At 42.5% G+C, this 19,463-nt stretch overlaps 1 protein-coding gene across 1 annotated transcript; it reads right to left on the reverse strand.

Annotated features, from left to right (window-relative positions):
• Positions 1 to 814: 814 nt before the first annotated feature.
• Positions 815 to 19,225, reverse strand: MEX3C (mex-3 RNA binding family member C). The gene is made up of 2 exons (XM_052660500.1): positions 18,460 to 19,225; positions 815 to 2,073 (listed from the first exon to the last, which is right to left on the reverse strand). The coding sequence occupies exons 1-2, from the start codon at positions 19,223 to 19,225 to the stop codon at positions 848 to 850; spliced, it is 1,992 nt and encodes a 663-aa protein (XP_052516460.1). The 3' UTR covers positions 815 to 847.
• Between the last annotated feature and the right edge of the window lie 238 nt (positions 19,226 to 19,463).

A 19,463-nucleotide genomic window follows, 5' to 3' on the forward strand; every position in this document is an offset into this window, starting at 1 on the left:
ATTTTGATCTATAGTCTAAAAATTAATCAATAGCTTGATCAGACTAATGAATGGAATGTTCGTATCCTCAATTATTAGCCAATGCAGGTGCACCCCAAAGCCTTTCCTGGAATGGAAAAACCCAGGTGGCCATTTCCACATTCACCGAGGGAGGCAATGGGTAGAATTCACGATCGATACAACTGCATTCCTGCTCCACTGATCAGACCAGCCGGGAGCACTCTGGGCGAGATGAAGGTCAATGTAGCAGTTTTTGTCCCAAATTATAACCAGTGATCGAGTAAACTGCCATCAGCCCTACTATTACCAATAAGTAACCACAATGCATTAAAAAGTTACTTGCAATCCTGCAGAATTAGGCATAAGTTGTTGTAAAATAAAAAACAAACGGACCTGTTTTGTCAAAACTGGCAGTGTAAAGAAGGCAGCCCTGGAAGTGTCTGAGTCATCTGTAATGCCGCGTACCCTCCATAAACTCTTAATGTGGTTAGGCTTTGGGACCCATCATTTGGAAATCTTAGACGCATACACTTTTCTCATAGGTTCACACAACCTACGATTATCTTCACTCAGCCGAGTTGAACGTCAGCTTTAGCAATTCTTACACAAGCTATGTCTCTGGGTCTACAGGATAAGATTAATAATTCAAACCAAACTAAGACAAGAGACCACTTAGGTTTAGTGTTACCATAGCAGCCTTTTATAAGTTTACTAACAACTTTAGCCTAATCCCAATAAAGCCTGATAACAGTCATAAGAATTCATTAGGAAGTTTACTGGGGGTACCATTATACCCATGCCTTTACGAGTCCATATAGAGATATAGTATTTATGTATATATATATAGTTAAGAGTGAATTTGGATTGCCTGAGTAACAGCTGTCTGGCAAACTGGACATGATGGTGTTCTCTTTTCACAGATCTTGTTGGCACATTCCATGCAGAAGAGGTTGTGGCCACATGGAACTAGGGCAGCAATAACTTCGTTCTCAAAGCAAATCACACAGTCGTGCTTTCGTCTTGATTCTGGAGGTGAGCTAGAGGTGGAACCACCGTTGGAAGAGGAGTAACTATTGGTACCATTAGAAAAAGCAGGGATGTATATTGGAAGGCCAGCATGGCTGCCTGTACTAGGTGGGTCGCTCCTAACCCTCCGAGCAAGTGGGTGTTCAATGCTCTCAGGAAAGGTAGGAGACAGACGAGGAGTAGATGGCTGACTTCCTCTACGCTGAGTCTTCATGTTACCAGGAGGATCACTCCCAAAGCCAGAGAGTGGGTTAACTGGTTCAAACGGAGTCCAGATAGTTTGAGCGGATGTTGGTAGAGAGTCAAAGGCAGGAGAATCAACCGCAAGGTCTTCTGAGCCTACAGAAGGTAGTGTATCTCCAAACCAAAAGTTTCCTGTGCTAAATGGGCTTGTTGGACTAAAGTCAGCCAGCCTATTGCTTCCAAAGTAGGAATCTGTGGAACCGCTTCCCAGGGAACTGGAACTATCATTTCGATAATTGGAGATCATTCTGGCGCGGCTAGGAGGAACGGGATTGGAGGAGAGCCACGCAGAGCCCAGAGTGCCACCTTCAAAGCTGACATCGGTACCGTTGTAATGGAAGTCATTCTCTTCGTTGAGCTCAATGTAGTTTCCCGTGCGCATGGCAATATGCATCTCAATCTCTTCTCGGGCTCGGTCAACATTCTCGGGCATCCCTGTCACTTCAAAGACGGGCTCCTTGTCCCTGCTCGGAGTCACTATGTACGTGTGGGTCTGCTGCTGGATTCTTTTGATGGTTGCTCCTTTGGGTCCGACCACCAGCCCTACGACGCGATAGGGCACTCGGACTTGAACGGTGGTCTGACCCGGCAGATTAGGGCTGCAGGACAGCCCGCCCAGGGCAGGGCCATTTTTGTTTCGAGATGCACGAATCATGGAGAAGTGCTCTGCAGCTGACAGGATTTCTCGTTTGGCCATGGCAACATCTTCTTTCCGTCCAGTGACAACAAAAATGGGCTCTTCACCACGAACCGGTGTTTTGATATACGTGTTCGTCTTGGCTCTCAGCGCTTTAATTTTACAACCTGTTAGAAAGAAAATATTTTTTAAGTATCAACATCTACTTCAACAATATTGATAAAGACAAATTACAGAAAGCTCCTTTCAGGATAACAGTCTGGTTTGGGGCAGTTTTTCCGTCCCTCTTTAAGTCTGAGCGTATTTCTTATCACTAAATGCTGATAAAGCTTTCCTAGTTCCACTATGACTCCTGGGTCCTGAGGGTACTTTCCTGTGACCTCTCATTCTCAGCAAAGAGGAGACGCCTCCACTGAAGGCCTTTAACTCAGAGGACAGGCTTATAGTTTTCCTCCTCTTGTTATTAGTCATTGCGAATGATGCATGAAATACATGAAATAAGCCAGCTACACTATGAGTGGATTTGACTTTCAGAACACTGATAGTTTACTACCTTGCAGGGTGTTGGTGGCAAATAAAAAATATTAATGTACAATGTGAGACGATACCTATCATCTTATTTAATCTACATAACAACCCTAAGGACGAGACTGTTACACTCCTCTTATTGCTAAGGAAAATAAAGCGCAGAAATATTGTGTAACATGCCTGAGTTCACTCAGCAAGTAAGGGGCAGAGCCAGAGTTAAACCTAGTCTGACTTCATAGTCTATAGTCTTTTTTATTGGTCCTAGAACCTCAAATTCCACAGAACTATACTGATGATAAAAGTTCTCCAACTGACTTCCACTTAACTGTCTTGTCATTTTACTTCAACATCATTCTCTCCTCTGTAAAACTCAATTGATGACAATAGGAAAGTGCTCAAAGTTAGCACATCATCTCATTTCTGTTCCATCAGTTGGATTTCAGGCTTAACTAAGAATCAGTTGTCTTTATCCCCATCTGTTTATGCTAACTGAACTCATGCATTAACTAAATTAATAATTACATAAAGCAGTGATATATAAATACAAGACATGGAATTTGTATCAAAATTGATTATTTTTAAAAATTTCAATAATGATGAGTACTTAAAGAAAAAAAAAGATGCTGTTGAACGATGGGTGAGACAACTGTAAAATCTTGGGGTAAAAAAACTGACCCAGAGTAATTCTGTGTTCATTGTGAAGTTCTTGCTAAATTCAAAAGAAACATATTGGAAATTGTATGGAGTATGGTCATTGGATGTGGTTTTATTGAAGGACTATAATGGCTGGCAGTCCCATTCTCAAATAAAAGGCTCTGGTTCTAAATCCTAAGTATATTTAAGTTAAATAAATAAAATATCTGAGATACATATGTATAACTACCCAAAGATTACTTTTTGGAGTAATCAGCCATTACCAGTGCCAACTGTGTAACATTGGAGGGTTTCGAACAGTAACTTAAGATGCCAGATATACGCTAAGGCGTAAGACTCTGGGGTTATGCTTTTCAAAGATCTCAATGTGAAGCTTGCCAGAACAGATTTCTTCTTGTGACTGTATCATGCTATTTCTAGTTTCTCAAAATAAAGCAGTTAGATGCTACTGAAAAACACACGCCACAACCTGAGCAGATGGTTTTCTTAAAACTTTTTTTTCCTGTCCTCAACAAACCCGTAATGTACAAAAGCTAATTCTTTCTGGACATCATTCCTAACTTGTGTGACTGCACTAGTACCCTCGACCCCACCTGAAATAGGTCTCCTTTCCTCCATTCTCGCCTCACTCCAATCAGCTCTCTACCTACACTTTAGGTAGATGATGCTTCCTGAAAAGCGCTGATCAAAGGCTCACTTCTTTGCATAAGGCTTTAATGACTCCCTCTTACCATAAGGATAAAGTCCAGACAGTGCGGCACGCAGAAGCTGGCCCTGTGCCTGGACCTACCTCTCTATCGCCTTATCCCCTACCCCTCCTTTCCCCTTCCTCACTCCTTAAACTCTGTGGTGTGCTTCCACCATATTCATCGCCTATCCATGCTCCTTGCTTCCATGATCAGCCCCTTTGCTACCAGCTCTGCTTAATTCCTGATGGCCCTTCAGATTTTCGTTTATTAGGTGCCTTATTCTCCGTGAAGCTTTCGCTCCTTTCCCTGAGTCAGGTTTACTTTAACCTGAAGGTTGTATCTGAGAAGACCAGGGGGGTGGGGGTGGGTCGGGTGGTACAGCTTAAAGCGAAACTGCAAGAAATGCACTTAGTGGAGGAACTGGAGGAGCTGAGAAGGGCAGAGGGACAGGGTGGGCTGGTGGCTAGCAAGAAGTTACTACAGTTAGTCTAAGTTATACTACTGTAAAACACAAGTTATTACAGAGTGCCGCTATAAGTTTATATCTACAATGAACTACAAGATTAAATCGACAGTGTGACTTCTGAGTATAGGAAAATCTATTCCTACTCTGCTCCACCACAGAAAGTGACTTAGAAGACCATAAAACTTCCACATTCACTTATCATTCACGCAGGCTGAATCTAGGAAACTCTCTCATGTAGCAGAGGTGGTGTTGCTTGAGGCCGAGAACTACAATCATTTCCATTGGCCAGTGTGTGACTGATGGAGAGACTCCTAGGAAAGTCTGAAGGGGTGGTGAGAACGCCTAATTCTTCCTATTGCACCCTCAGAAGAGTTACTATCATTATTTGGATACATGAGATTCTTCTCTGCACTATAACCTAACAAGAAGGCAGTCTGCTAGAATCACACATTTCTAACAAAGAGGGTCCTGGTCATCCTAGAGAAAAATACTTGGCAAACTCTATTAAGGACCAACCGAGAGTTAGCTTGAGGGTCTAGGGTTGGCCCTTCTCAACCCTTACTATAGTGGACATTAGAAAGCTAAATTAAGAAACTTCTCAAAATGCTTCTGAGACAATAAGCAACTGTCAGATGAACCTTAGTAGAATACTTTGTTTGATACCCAGTAGGTATAATATTGGAGGAGGGCATGGCAACCCACTCCAGTATTCTTGCCTGGAGAATCCCCATGGACAGAGAAGCTTGGCAGGCTACAGTCCATGGGGTTGCAGAGCTGGACACAACTGAGCGACAAATACGCACACGCCTAAATCGGATACTACTGAGCCTATGGTTGTTACTAATGAAAATGTGTTTGATAGTCTCATTAGGAAGCCAGAGAAGACAGAATGTGGACTACCTCTGAGATAGGGATGTAAGATAGCCCACCCTGCCCAAAAGGCCTACTTAGCAAAAACAAGCTAAAAAAAAAGATTATTTACAATTCACATCACAAATGGCTAATTTCTCTTACACAGGTACCCATATACTTGCCCTTTTATCTCAAAACACCAAAAACCACAGAAAAAATAGGTAAAATAGCTCATAGAAAAGGAAACATAAATGGCTCTGAACACGAATTGAGGTGTCATTTCCCACCTAATAAGACTGTCAAATATCAAAAACAAACTGTGCCAGTAAGAATGGGGGGAAAGCCCTCATACTTAGCTGCAGAGTACAAACTGCATGAGGGCAGTATGCACTACCCATCAAAATCACAACTTCCTGCATCCTTCTGCCCCTGCAATCCCACTCAGAATCAAGTCTGTAGGAATACTTGCCCAGGCACGAATAACCTCTGTATTCCTGTTTGTATTAGTGGGAAGTTGGTACAGCTATGTAAGGGAATACTTCGCGGTCACAAAACTGGGAGACTAAGGGAAACAGGGTAGGAAGGTGACTTAATTTCCCTGATACTTTTAAATTCTTACAAATTTTGGAACCATACAAATGCATTATTTTTTTTTAAGAAATGTTGTTAAATTAGAAAATTTTAAAAATCAGAGATGAAGAAGTGACAAGATTTTACTAGATTAAATAAGCACGTCAATCAGACTTTTGATTAGTTCTGAGATTTAGAAAAAAAAAAATGAACAGCAGGGTAAATGATTTCATAACCTCAAAGTTGAATAAAGCATTTTAAGTCTAAGAGGTAGGGACTAACAATTGTTTTCTCATAGCTACAAATAAATATATGGCAAGCTGTATACCAGACTGTATAGAGATTAAGAACCAGGACAGCACTAATGACTTTCATGGTTACCATTTTATTTTGATTTGGAAGTAAATTCCCCCAATAAAGTCTCTAACTTACCTCCCTCCTGAAGGAACCCATTTCCCCTTTCTGCATCACTGTGGCTAGGGCTGTGATTCACCTTAAAACTCTTTAGCTGCAGCCAGAATTCTGGTCTTCTCACTTCCTGGTATAGCAAAAGGTTGGGTCTGGCTTCCCCAGGGTAGAGTGTCTCCTACCAGCTGCCTGAGCAGTTAAAAGGGAGAGGGCCTTTGTTGCTGGGAGACGAGTTTAAAGAAAAGGAATTGAAATGGTCTTCAGTGTTTCTCAAATCATGGTTTGCATTAATAGGCTCCAAATGTTTTGATGAAATATGTTGTCATTGACTGCAAAATAAAATGTTCTTTTGATGGGGAAGGGGGAGTGTCACAGAAAAGCTTAAAAGCACTAGACTAGACCTTTAAGGCCGCTTTTTAATTCCATGAAACATGTGGAATGATATACTTAGAAGAATCAGATACAAAATTACAGTCTGCAATGTCGATATAATTACAGTCCAAATCAATTCACCTTAAAACAGGAAGATGATCCAGATCACAGGGGTGGGCCTTACCTAATCACAAGTTCTTTGGAAGAGCTTTCTCCAGTGGGCTGCAGAAGTCGTCAGATGTGCTCTGGCTTTTTTGGAAGAAAGCAACCTACGCTTGACCTGCCCGTGGAGGCCTCATGGCAAGGAACTGTAGGTGGCCTGAGAGCTAGGAGGACAATGGAGGCCTCAATCCAGAAACCTTGTTCTGTTCTTTACTTTTATTATCTGCTTTAGTTTTCTAATGCTGCCAATAACAAGTTACCTCACACAGTGCTTTCAATGTCACAAATTTTTTATTTTACACTTCTGATGTGGTTTCTGACAAGGGTTTCAACAGGGCTAAAATCAAGGTGTTTGCAGGACTGCGTTCCTCTCTGGAAGCTCCAGGGAAGAGCTTGCTCACTTGGCTTACTGGTAGAATTGCGTTGCTTATCATCACAGGGCTGAGCTCCCTGTGTTCTCGCTGTCTGTCTGCTCAAGGCCATTCCCTGCCTCAGGAGGCCACCAACACAGCTTGTGGCTCTGTCTCTCCATCTTCAGAGTCAGCAATGGGGACCGAACCCTTCTTGTACTTCAAATCTCTCCCAATCTCGTTTCTGACCCAGCTGGGAAAGTTGTGCTGAAGGACTCATGTGATTACACTGGACCCACCCAGCTGATCTCAGATAACCTTTTCACCTCAAGGTCCATCTCTCCATCTACATAGAGTTTCCGGGGATATAGGGTGTAGGCATCTTCAGGGAAAGGGGATTTATTCTGCCTACCACAACACCAATTTCCTGTTCCTCCAATTATTTCTCCATTCTCCCAGGGCCCTGGCTTTTGAGCAAAGGAAAGTATTGGATTCAGAAAAATCTTAAACCCTAACCCAAGAATAGTGACCCACTGTCCAGAGCAGTAGCGAGATACAAGTACAAGAAAAGTTTGGGGATCACAGGCACTGAAGTAGGGTGAAGGGATAAACCACTGATAAAAATCAAAATAGGTAGAAAAGAAATATATAAGCCAGGGTGATGATGAAGACAGGGTGTTGAGAGATGAGTGATTTGGTAAGAAATGGACAAGTAAACCTCATTTCCACGTGTCCTGTGGGATGTGACTAAGTGTTCCTAGCTAAACCACTCCTCCTTCAGCCTAGAACATCCACCAGCCTGATGCTTCAACTTACCAATTCAAGAATCAAGTGCCCTATAAAGGTGCAGGTGGCTAATTCCAGGTGATATACAGAAACTACAATAATTTCTGCTCTCCAGGAGCTGACAGTGTAGAAAGGAAACAGTCATGAAAACAATACTGAGACAAGGTAATGAACAGGCATACAAAGCAGTGGCAGCACAGACCAGGACAGGGCTCTACTGCTTACGGAAGGCGAGAGAAGGCCTCAAACACATTTGAACTTAGGTGTGAAGAAGGTGGTTCTGTCAGGTGGAAAGGAGAGTCAAGAGAACTGGAAGTGCCAAAGCAGGAATCGAGAGCCCAAGATGGCAGTCTGGATACCACACCCGGCTCAGTGCTATGGGAGCTTTAAGTAACTGGAGGGCAGAATGCTAGGGGAGCAAGTCAGATGGGGGATGATTTAGTCTAACAAAGGCAGGGGAGTTTAAACTCTATCTGGTAGGTGCAAAGAACTTGTTTTGTTTTTTGAAGAAAGGAACCCCAAATGCTATGTGAAGTGTTGCTGATTTTCAACAGAGCGTTTTGTTTTCCAGAAATAAAATTCACTTTATTTTCCACTCATTTCATAAATTAGCTACAAATATAAAGTGATTTAAGAAAGCTAAAACCCTTATAAACACACCAAAGCTAAGGTCTGTATATTTTCACTATGGGTCATCCTCAGGTATATCTTTCTTCAGAAATTCTCCCCAAGAGGTTTTATTTTAAAAGGGAAATCAATGTACACACACATACACAAACATACCTGCTTTAATAAAAATAGGGAGGGGAGAGTGAAGTAGTTCTTTTTACCTTCAAGAAAATTAGAATGCTGGGCTTGATATTAAAAATTACCTCCCCATCCCACCTCCCTGTCCCCATCCTTCTCCTAATTAAGTGGCCATCACCTATCTTCTCCCAGACTTCATCATCCCCTAAACATGGCTGGTTCCTCCTGTCTCTACTCAGATATTTCCCTAAATAACCTGGAAAATCCTCCTAGCACTGCCCCCTCACCGTGTACCTTCTGAGTGACAAACACCGTCATTGGAAAAGATGAGACTGTGTGTTGAAGGCTCTAAGAACTCAAGAGTAATACAAATATAGATATGACTATTACTATCACAGCTACAGCTTACTAATACTATTCCAAGGTCTAGTTTAAAGGAAATGTAAGGATCAAAACACTGATTATCTGCTGGACTGGGCTCTAATCTACCACCAGTTTGCTTGTGGTTTTAATGTTAGGTCATTCAACCTCTACGTCCTTTCCAATGCTTTTATTTTTGACCAAGTCCCTCTTCTCCTGGGACATACAAAATCACTTATTTCTGAAAGCTATAAAGCACGTGGGACAATCTCACATGTATACACATCTAGCCTTGCTTTCCTCAAGAAAAGCAGGTAAGAGCTGGAAGCACAAGACTTTGAATAGACCATCACGAACCACCTTTGTGAACTCTTAACAGGCCACTAAACCTCTCTCTCTCCTTCTTGGGTGTGTGCTAAGTTGCTTCAGTCACGTCTGATTCTTGGCGATCATAGCAGGCCAGGCCCTCTGTCCATGGGATGCCCCAAGCAAGAGTACTGGCGTGGGCTGCCCTGCCCTCCTCCAGGGGATCTTTCTGGCCTACGGATTGAATCTATGTCTCTTAAATGCTCTCCTGCACTGGCAGGTGGGTTTTCTTTACCACCTGCCCTGAAGACCACCTGAGTGTCACCTGGAAAGCCCAGAAACTGTAATGAAAGTTACTTCTCTCACTTGGTTGTTGCAAAGATTAAATGAAATAACATATTAAAATACTCATCTCAGTGACCGTTATTCAAGTAGGTGCTCAGTAAAGGAGAGCTTTTTAGGCTCTCTAGCCCCTCTCCCCACTCCACCCCCACCAGTTCAAGTATTTCATAAGTAAAATGAGCCAACAGGCTTGCCTTTGAAATAATAAACGTGTAGAGCACTTTTCAGTTTTCAAAACTCTCCTATATTTTCATTTAATCATCGCAACAGAGTGATGACTAGCTTGATAGCTTTAGGAAGGATGGGAAACAAACTGAAAGAGGTTGGAAAGATCTCCCAGCTGGAAAGCCCAACCTCAAACACAAGTTGTCTCCACACTCCTCTCACTACTCCATACTATTTTTCTCTAAAAGCATTAGAGAAACACATTATTTTATATGTATATTTCATGATATATTAGAATTAATGACAGGGGATCATATTCTTTAATGATTGTACATATAAGTAAGACCCTTTCCTCTTGGAATAATCTTGACAGGCTATTCAAAAGCTCCTACAATTTTATAAGGACTCAATTTTTCAGTATTATTAGCTTCAAAGACTGGTGAATATCAGATAAACCCAGTAAGAGAGTGTTTCTTACACACACAACTTAACATTTAAATAAACTGTTTAGATTAACAACGTAATAGATTCTTAAATGTACAATACAGAAATAGCTTTCCTTTCCCTGCTCAAGGGTCCTTCTTGTAGCTCCAGTCAAAAATTGATGAAATTTTGTTAAGAATACGGTTTCACATTAGATATCACTTCGTCAACACTTCAAACAGTTTTATGTGACTTTTTAGTTTTGCTTATTACCAGTATTCATACAGACATGTAATACCCTAAATCAAGGAGCATCTAGAACAAACAGATCCGAACAACTTTTGATTGACTGACTCCTCAGGTAAAGGGTTGGAGATAAAGGCAAGAGGAAAGAAAACCTCACAATATGAAAACTATAGTGATAAATACTAAAATGGCAAGTCTCTAGTCCAACAGTTCAGTTCAAAAAAATAAACAGCAAGTATCTGCTACATTTCAGGTAATTTAACTGAGATTAAGAGGACTGAGATTCAGTTCTGCCCTCACTGACCTGTATCCAACTTCAAGCATCAAAAGGATTTGTCGTCTATACGTGTTCATGTACAGATACTGATCTATCATTTTCTTTTCTTATACCACTGGCTTGTGGCGGTGTTCCAGTCCTTTATATCCTCGCCGCTTTGTCTGCTTGTTTACCACTTACAGAGTTGAGAGCACTGAAGTCTCTAATTTTGTTAGCTTGAGACCCTGGGTAAGTTACTTACGTCTCCACAGACCTGTTTCCTTATCTGTATGGTTGCAATAAGAATGGATCAAATGAGATGACATACTACTGACACATTTAAATGTTATTATTTTTAAAGAAAAACTCAAATGAGTCGATTTTCTCTAGGAAGTTAAAAACATTAAATCCTTAAATCCTAAAGATAAAACTTATATTTAGATTATGAAAAATATGTTTAAGATATTAATTTTACAAAACTGGGAGGAGATATGTTGAAGTCAATCTAATTGGTAATTTTAAATCTGGTTTTCATGATTTTAGGAACTTTTCTTGGGCAAAGATAATATAAGGGTTACAAGAGATAATCTAGTCCAATCTCACTTTATTTGTGGAGAAAACTGAAGCCAAGAATTGCCCAAAGTTACAAACTAACGACTGAAATGCGCCAATTCCCTAAAGCCGCCACTTTCTCAACCTGCCCTTCTTTTCCCAGTTGATTCTTACAAGTGGAGAATTCCTAAAATATATGAAGTATTTTTAAAAACAGAGGTTAAACTAAATTTAAAATCCACCCCCCACTTTTTCACTTAATTTAGACAAGAGGATCCACATACGCAACAAAAAAGGGTTCCACTTGGCCTTTCACTAAACCTGTGACACCTAGAAGTGGGTGTCAATTAAGAGATGAGAGATTGAACAATTTTCCTAACTGGGGATTTTAAAATTATGTTCATGTCCATTAGAGGATGTTAATAGAAACTCAGAATTACTTCTGTTTGGGAACTATATAATGGAATCAGATTCATGTGTAAATGATTCTCTTTCAGACTATAGATGGAACAAGTTTTTCCCCCAAGAGGAAACTGAGACTCAGTGAGCTTAAGTGATTTGTCCATGGTCACAGGCAACAAATGGTAAAACCATGTCTCTAAACAAGTTTAACTCCAAGTTCAATGTCCTTGCTGCAGGTACTGGTGGAAAGGTAGAAGATAAGCCAAAGGCGAGGGGACAGCGGTATAGAAAGGAGGTCAGCCCAAAGGGCAAACATTTTACACTGGTAACCTTCTAGAAGTTTGCAACTAGTCCCTCTCCACTCTTCTCTAACTGTGTTTAAGATGAAGCTTTATGCTTATCTTCAACTATATCTGCAGTTCGTTAAATAATTTTCTTTATTATTTTAAGGCCTAGTCTTATTTTATTGCATGATACCACTTTACTTATGGTCAAACCAGGCATACAATGAACTGCAGTTTCTGCTTATTGGACAAAGGCAACAAGCCATGCCCACATGAATTGTTCTTAAATCCTGAACCCTGGCATGAAAGAGGTGGTACAACTATGTAGTGTAACTTAGAATTCTTAGAATCAATCACTGAAATAAAGACTCAAAAGGATTCAAAATAACACTGCGCTGTACATATTCAATTTAGTATAGTTTGGCTTGGTATTACTAATGTTAGAAAATAATTTAAAAAGCTTAAATATCATGTGTAATCACTATAAATGTCTATAGGGTACCTAATGGTAGTATGGGGAGAAGAGTTAAAGACTAAACATGCATCATGGTATATAAGCCATTTGGGAAGGATTAAGATGCAGTTTGATAAACATATCATTTTAGAATCACCTGAAGATCAATGAGGTTTTAAAATAGATTATTCATAATCTCTTCGGAGTTTCCTAAAGGAGTTTGTGTTCGTTTTTTTTTTTTTCTTTTGACCACAGCATGTGGGTTGTGGGATCAGATGAGCCCTCTGTAGTGGAAGCCCAGAGTCTTAACCAGTGGATTGCCAGGGAAGTTCCTCAAGGAGTTTTAAATTGCAAACACACTTTCCTATTTAGTATCTTAAGAACATTTTTATCTCTCTCTTTTTGAGTTGAAATTACAAATGCTATTAAGGCATAAATTACACTAAAAAAATTCAGCCACAATACCATAGACTTAATACTGTGATAGTCATCATGGCTGTTCATGAACATTCTGGCTCTCTCCTGTGGGCACATGATTGTAATGCAATTTCTCACCCACTTGAAGTTAGGAGTGGCCAGATAACTTGTTCTGATTAATGAAACATGAGTGGATGTGATCACCACGCTACTTCAGGTCTAACATTTAAAGACCAATGTGTGCTACGCCACCGTCTCATCCTTCAGGCAAAGAGAGGAAGACCAGCCACACTTGAAATGGTGGCTGCTTTGCTGGTCTAAGACCCTGAATGACCAAAATGAGCACAGCCCCTGTGAAAAAGAAATAAATCACTGGTCATTTTAATACTGAGATGTTGGGGTTCTTTGTTATTACAGCATCATTTATGCCTATCTGGATAGAAGTGCCATGTGTCTAACAGGCATTTAGATATCAGTTCCTTTCAGTTCTGTCACATTAGAAGGATACAGTAATGTGTTAAACTGTCTGCTAAAGCAGAGAAAAGGTGAACGAGACGAACAATTAATTTCAGATTTAACTTAACAACAGTAGTATGCGCTTATCATTTAGTTTCATATATGTCAATTTATTTGTGTACAATTCACAGTCCCTAGAGGTACTGTAGATACGCCTATACCCAGCTGAAGAAGGGGAATCTGAATCCTAGGGAGTGATTTGTCCAACGCCACAAAGTGACTTACTGGCACAGAGTAATCAGAATTTAGGAAATTTAACTTCTGATTGCTATCTCTTTCCAACATATCACAGCTGAGCAAGGACTGCTAAGGGCAATTTGGGACAGCTTTCAACACATATTTTTATAGTAAAACATATATTCTAAAATAATTTGTCTTCAGTTTAAGACACAAGCAACAAATTCTTCCATCTGTGCAAATATTAAATTGATTCAAAACCAGACCCACAAACTATTAAGCACAATCTTATAACTAAATTCCACCTTTCTTTGAAAATGTAAGATGTAAGAACTATCTAGAATCCCAACCCATAGACATTGCTGGAAATATTCCTTGAGGAAATCTCTATAGGTCTCAAATACTTGACTCCCTGCATCAGTTTTAGGTCACTGGCATTTCTACCAGGGGACGGAAAACACACCGTTGAATTACCACTTAATTTTCCATTTCCTCCTTAGTGAATCAAAATAGTTCATTAGCTGAATAAGGCAGGAAGAAAAGGCAGTGGATTCCCCACCCATCTGCAAAACAATTAAGGTTCCAGAGCTAATATAAACTATAATTTGGATCTTAAAGTCTAAAAAAATGACAATGTTTAATTTTTTAGCATGTATATACATACAAATTAACTTTCTGAATTATAAATGATAGCGAATATCTAGTTAGACATAATAGAAATAGAATGTTAGAACGATGCGTGTGCCTTCTGGACACCAAAATTTTATTAAGTAAATTAATTTGGACAGTGATGATATTTTAAGCTATGCATATTAGAAACAGCATCCTAAATCACGTTTAGGACTGAAATTGACCCAAAATATTCTTCCTGAGCAAGATGCTTACTGAGGCAGCAATGCAGAATTGAGAACTTTATCCCCATTATCAAACAATTGGTCTAACCCCAAGTTCCACTACCTGAGCAAGGTATCTATTAGCCCCTCAGTTTCTATGTCTGTAAAATGGGGATAACCACCTACCAGAGTTAAATGGCAGGTAGTATAGTACCTGGAAGAGTGAATGCCAACAACCCTCCCCTCAAAAGAAAAAGACACTGTGCTTTAGTATTATTCGGAAACTATTTCTCCTCATGAAATAGATGTTTCTTCTTAAACAGGGAATTTATGTACAATACCAAACTTTCTCTTTTTAGAACCTGAAAACTTGTTCCACTGTAGGAAACTGGGGAAAATTTTCCCAAGGATGTATTTAAGACAACAATGTGTCATATTGTCTGTTTGAAAAAGTGGCAATATACACAATCACTGGGGATCAGTGGAAACAGAAGTAGCTCAATTAAGAAAAAAAATTTATAAGGTCTAGCTCAGTAATAGCCAAAACAGGGTACAAGAAAAGTCACTGAGGTGCAGGAAAAAAAATCAAAACACTCCAATTTCCATCTTTAATTCATCCTTTTAAACTGTTTACATGTTTAAAAAATGTATAGTATATCAGCATATGTATTATTCATAAATATTCACATATTGAGATTATTAGCTTAAATATTTTTTGACAGAGTGTACAACAAAAAAAGAGGCTTCTGCAATGGTTCAGCAACAAAGAATCTGCCTGCAAGGAAACGTGGGTTCCATCCCACGTTGGGTCAGGAAGATCCTCTGGTATAGGGAATGGCAACCTATCCAGTATTCTTGCCTGAAAAATACCATGGACAGGTGCGCCCGCGCGCACACAGACACACACACGCAGAGCCAGAAATAGCTTTTCTCAACTAGGTTAGAGAACACACATATACCATCAAGGAAATCACTCATGAAAATAGTTTAAGATGTACACTGATCTTAAACTGTACTATAAAACCTTTACAAGTCTTTAAAACAACTGAACTTACGACATTCAATATTTATTTATACCATTGTTAAGTAGGATTGTACTTTAATTCATTTTTCAGTCTAAGTGCTTCTCAATGATTATACAAATTGGAGCAAAGTCCACTGATTTAAATTAAATGTCCTGTTAACCGCTGTGGCTCTATCTCGCAGGTCCTACATTTTTTAAAAGTTAGGTCTTAAATCTGTTGTCAGGTTTACTTTTGATGTCTACATTCCAGAGCTTCTTTGATTATCAACAAGCCTCTTTAGTTCCTGGTTTTATTTTCCAGGACTGCTGGTTTCAAAATGAGATGCAAACTTAAAAAGGGGGACCAATTTAACATTTGCAAATGACCGTATGCTGCTGGGGAGTGTAAATATGAGGTCAACACTGCCAACTTTCATGGCTATCAGAAGCAGTCGCTTGTTTTTCTGAAAGACACTGGAACTGGAGGCCGTCGACATGAGCTGGTAGTCTATATGACTCAGAATTCCATTTGTCCTACTCTGCTTCAGAGCTGAAGTCACAGAAGTCTCCATCTGTGACATAATTATCTCCAAAACCAACTAAAAGATGTCAAACAGAAAATTATGACTTCAGGTAATGAATAAAAACGGCAGGAAGGGATAATTCTTAAGGAAGAAAATTTTGTTACAAAGCAAGAAGTAAATTAAATGATATGCCCTGTTTATTGGCTTAGGGAAAGGGGACATTATCACACTGTAAAAGGATGCAAACATTAGAAGTTGCCTGGTTCTGTGCGAGTGGGAAAGTAACTTTCCAGGTTTTATAGTGGTGCTGCTGAGGGTGGGGTGGCAAAGGGGTCAATGATCCACTAGTTGAATGGGTCGGAACAGGAAAAGGGTAAAACTTTTTGCTCTTAAGATAAGATAATCTTGAGAATGATGACATACTTTTAACAGTACTGTCAACTCTGGGAAAATATTAAGTGCAAAAGAAACAGTCAGCAACTTGTCTCTATGTCCTAAGACATAAATAGATTCACGTTTCCTTATTAACTAATAAGCTCTGCCCTAAGAGGAAAAACTAAAAACTTTATTTCATTGCTATAATTTGCTGCAAGATAAAAACCTGGAATTCAGTTTACTTTTAGATAATAGAGTGGTAAAAAGGTAACAGTCTGCCTAATGAAGGGCCATTTTACCATGCTTTATAGGGTATAATACAGAAGACAAAAATTCGTATTAAATTAAACAAAAGCTATCAGTATCTCGTCCCTTAGTAAAACGCCTCTAAGCGTTCTTTTCCTTTGTTATCCTGAACTGTCACCATAAGCAAACTTGAAGCAACTTGTGCTGAGGAAATACCAGCCTAGAAGCGCCTGAACACACCTTGCCATCGCCTTTTCCCCACTCTGCTAAGTATCAGACTCTAAGTATCAAAACAAACAGTCCCCCTCACAACTTTCCAACCGTACCTAGAGATTATTTCTCCACCTCTCCTCACCGTGTCCCTCAGTCTTTCTTCCACCTTCCATTTGTTAAAGTCCTATCCATTCTCCAAGGCCCCCCACAGCTGATACATGTACGACTTTGTCACACACTATAGTTAATGACATTAATTACAGATTAGATTAGTGCCACTCCGTTGTTTATATTAGACTGTTGGCTTCTTAAGGGCAGCAAGTTAGTTGGAACAAACCTCACATTCCCAACTGCCATAAACTCAAATGCCTGGCAGAATGTAAGCTTGATATACAGCAATTCCCGGATGCTGTTAATGGAATAACCAACTCATTCTGGATCTATAATTTGAGATGTTATAATTTTATCCTATGTGAGGTGAAATAGTTCTCTCCTGACTAGCATCTTCAGTACTGGAAAAACAAAACAAAAGCAAACCAAACAAACAAAAAAGGCAGGCAAAATTTATTCACCAAACTATGGGAATAAACTCTAAAGGGAATGGCAGCAGCTTTGAACACTGTCTTTAAGTACCAGGCAGTCTGAAATAGGCTTCTCCATCCAGATTTCAGATGGATGGATTTTTCATATTAAAATCCTAGAGTTAAGAAATGAGCCAACTCTGATATTTGAAACCACCATTTCGACAGACCTTATTTATGTGTACTTTAGACCACTTGGGAAAGATGAGATCATTTAAGCAGCAGCGCCATCATTTCTTTTTATTTGACCCCAACAATGCTCTCAACCTAACAGTAGACAGACATGCATCAACCAGGTTCAATCATATTGTAATAAGTCAGCTGCAGAGAATATTCACTCCTTTAATAAGTGGGGGGGGGGGGGGGGGGGAGCTACACTAAAGAGCATAGGACCTTCCCTAAAAATGTCGGATAGAGAGGTACTCTGGGCATCCCCTTCCCCCACCTTCACAAATCTACTCCTGGAATCTGAGACATAGGTCCTTTGTCTGAACAATGTGGGAGGAGTCTGTCTGCAGTACTGGTGTGCGGGCAAGAGGAGAATCTACTAAAAACTGTATAAACGTAGAAAGTTCCTTAACTGAATTACTTTATTGTCCAATTTTCCTTCATCGTGTTACCCTAAAGCGTTCTAAAAGGTAGCCACTCGGTCTTTTCGAGTTAAAATGTATTGGAATACCGTTAAGATCGATCAACAGAGTTAGCTAAGAAGCTAAGTTTCTGAACAGCGAAGAGGTGGAGGGGGGGTGGCGGTAAGAACGACCACTTGAACATCCCCTCTTCCCTCGCGAATGAGCTTCGTCCCCCCTCCAAGCCTCCATTTCTGTCAGTTTCTTCTTCCCAGAAAGCCGTCGTAGGGCAGGCTGAGAGCGTTTTACAAAGACAGTAGTCGGCTGCGCAAACTTGCGATCTCGAAGCTTTTCGTGCACGACACCGAATCCACAACCGACCCGACCTTTTACCACCTCAGGTTGTTTCTGGTGCCACGCCAGCCGGGGTGTTCCAGGAATACAGCCCGAGTCAAGGGGACACCGCCGGGCTGGGTGGCTCGAGAAACTTATCGCCTTGTATCGTGCAGGAGGAGAGGGACACCGTTGGGGGCGGGGGGTTCGCAAGGTGACCCATCTTCTCGTCTGGCAGCCCCTCGGGTTCCTCCCACACCCCTTCCCGGTGGACCTAGGGGCCTCGCCAGGTTCGCCTTTGCAGCCCCAAGCTCCTTTCTTTCGTCTCCCCACCCACGCCCGGGGCCCAGCCCGGCTGGACACCCCCCCGCCAACCCCCCACTCGCACTCACCCTGGCGACCGACAATCTCGGCGACATGCTCGGAGCTGGGCACCGGGACGCACTCGGTGGTGTTAACGCTCTTCCTCCGGAGCAGGGCCGCCTGCTCCCCGTTCAGGGCTGCCGCCGCCGCCGCCGCCCCGCAGCCGCCGGGTCCGTAGGCGTGGGACAGCATCGCCGCCATCATGCCCTGGGCATCGTCCCCTCCGTAGAGCACCCCCGCCGCCGCCGCCGCCGCGGCCGCCTCCCGGGCATCGAAGCCGGCAGCGGGCAGCAGCACCGACCCCAGGGACCCGCCCGGGATCGGCTGGGTCTGAGAGGCGGCGGCCGCGGGCGGCGACAGCAGCAGCAGGGACGGCCGGCCCTCCTCCTCTGCCTCCTCCAGCTCCTCCTCCTCCAGCAGGTCTCCGTCCAGCTCCGCGTCCTCCCCCTCCTCGTCGTCGTCGTCGTCGTCCTCCTCCAGCTCCAGCTCGGCCGCCTCCGAGACCCCGGGTCGGCCGGGCGGCGCCCGCTCGTCGGGTGATGGCCCCGCCGCCCGCCGGGCCGGGCCCTGCGCCGCCGCGGCCCGGATCGCCGGGGCGCCGGGTTCCGCCGGGCTGGGGTCGTCGAGGCCCAGCGCGGCCAGGCGTTCCCTCAGCAGGAGCCCGTCCCCCTCGAGCTCCGGGCCGCCCGCGGGGGGCGGCGGCGGCGGAGGCAGCGGCGGCGGCGGCGGGGGCGGCTGCGGCAGCGGGGCCGGGGCCGCCGCCAGGGCCAGGGCCGCGGAGCTGCCGCTCGGCATCGCGGCGGCGCGCTGTCAATGGCGGCGGCGGCGGCGGCGGCGGCCGCGTCAGGCGCGGCGGGCGGCGAGCCCCATGGCGGACGGGGCCCCGGCCCTGCTCAGCGCGCAAACACTTTTCCTCAGAGGAGGTGGCGGGGCCGAGCGACCCGGGCCGAGCAGCGCCAGGGCCGCCCGGAAAGCGGAGAGGGCGGGGTGGAGGGGCAAGGGAAGGAGGCAGAGGCAGGTAACTAGGTGGGTG

The sequence above is a fragment of the Budorcas taxicolor genome, chromosome 22, assembly GCF_023091745.1.
Source record: "Budorcas taxicolor isolate Tak-1 chromosome 22, Takin1.1, whole genome shotgun sequence".
NCBI lineage: Eukaryota > Metazoa > Chordata > Mammalia > Artiodactyla > Bovidae > Budorcas > Budorcas taxicolor.

Excerpts from the sequence above, each read along its gene's own strand:
- MEX3C (XM_052660500.1), bottom strand. The coding sequence starts at position 19,225 with ATGCCGAGCGGCAGCTCCGCGGCCCTGGCCCTGGCGGCGGCCCCGGCC. Across the intron at positions 2,074-18,459 it reads CGAGATTGTCGGTCGCCAGG|GTTGTAAAATTAAAGCGCTG; the intron begins GTGAGTGCGAGT and ends TCTTTCTAACAG.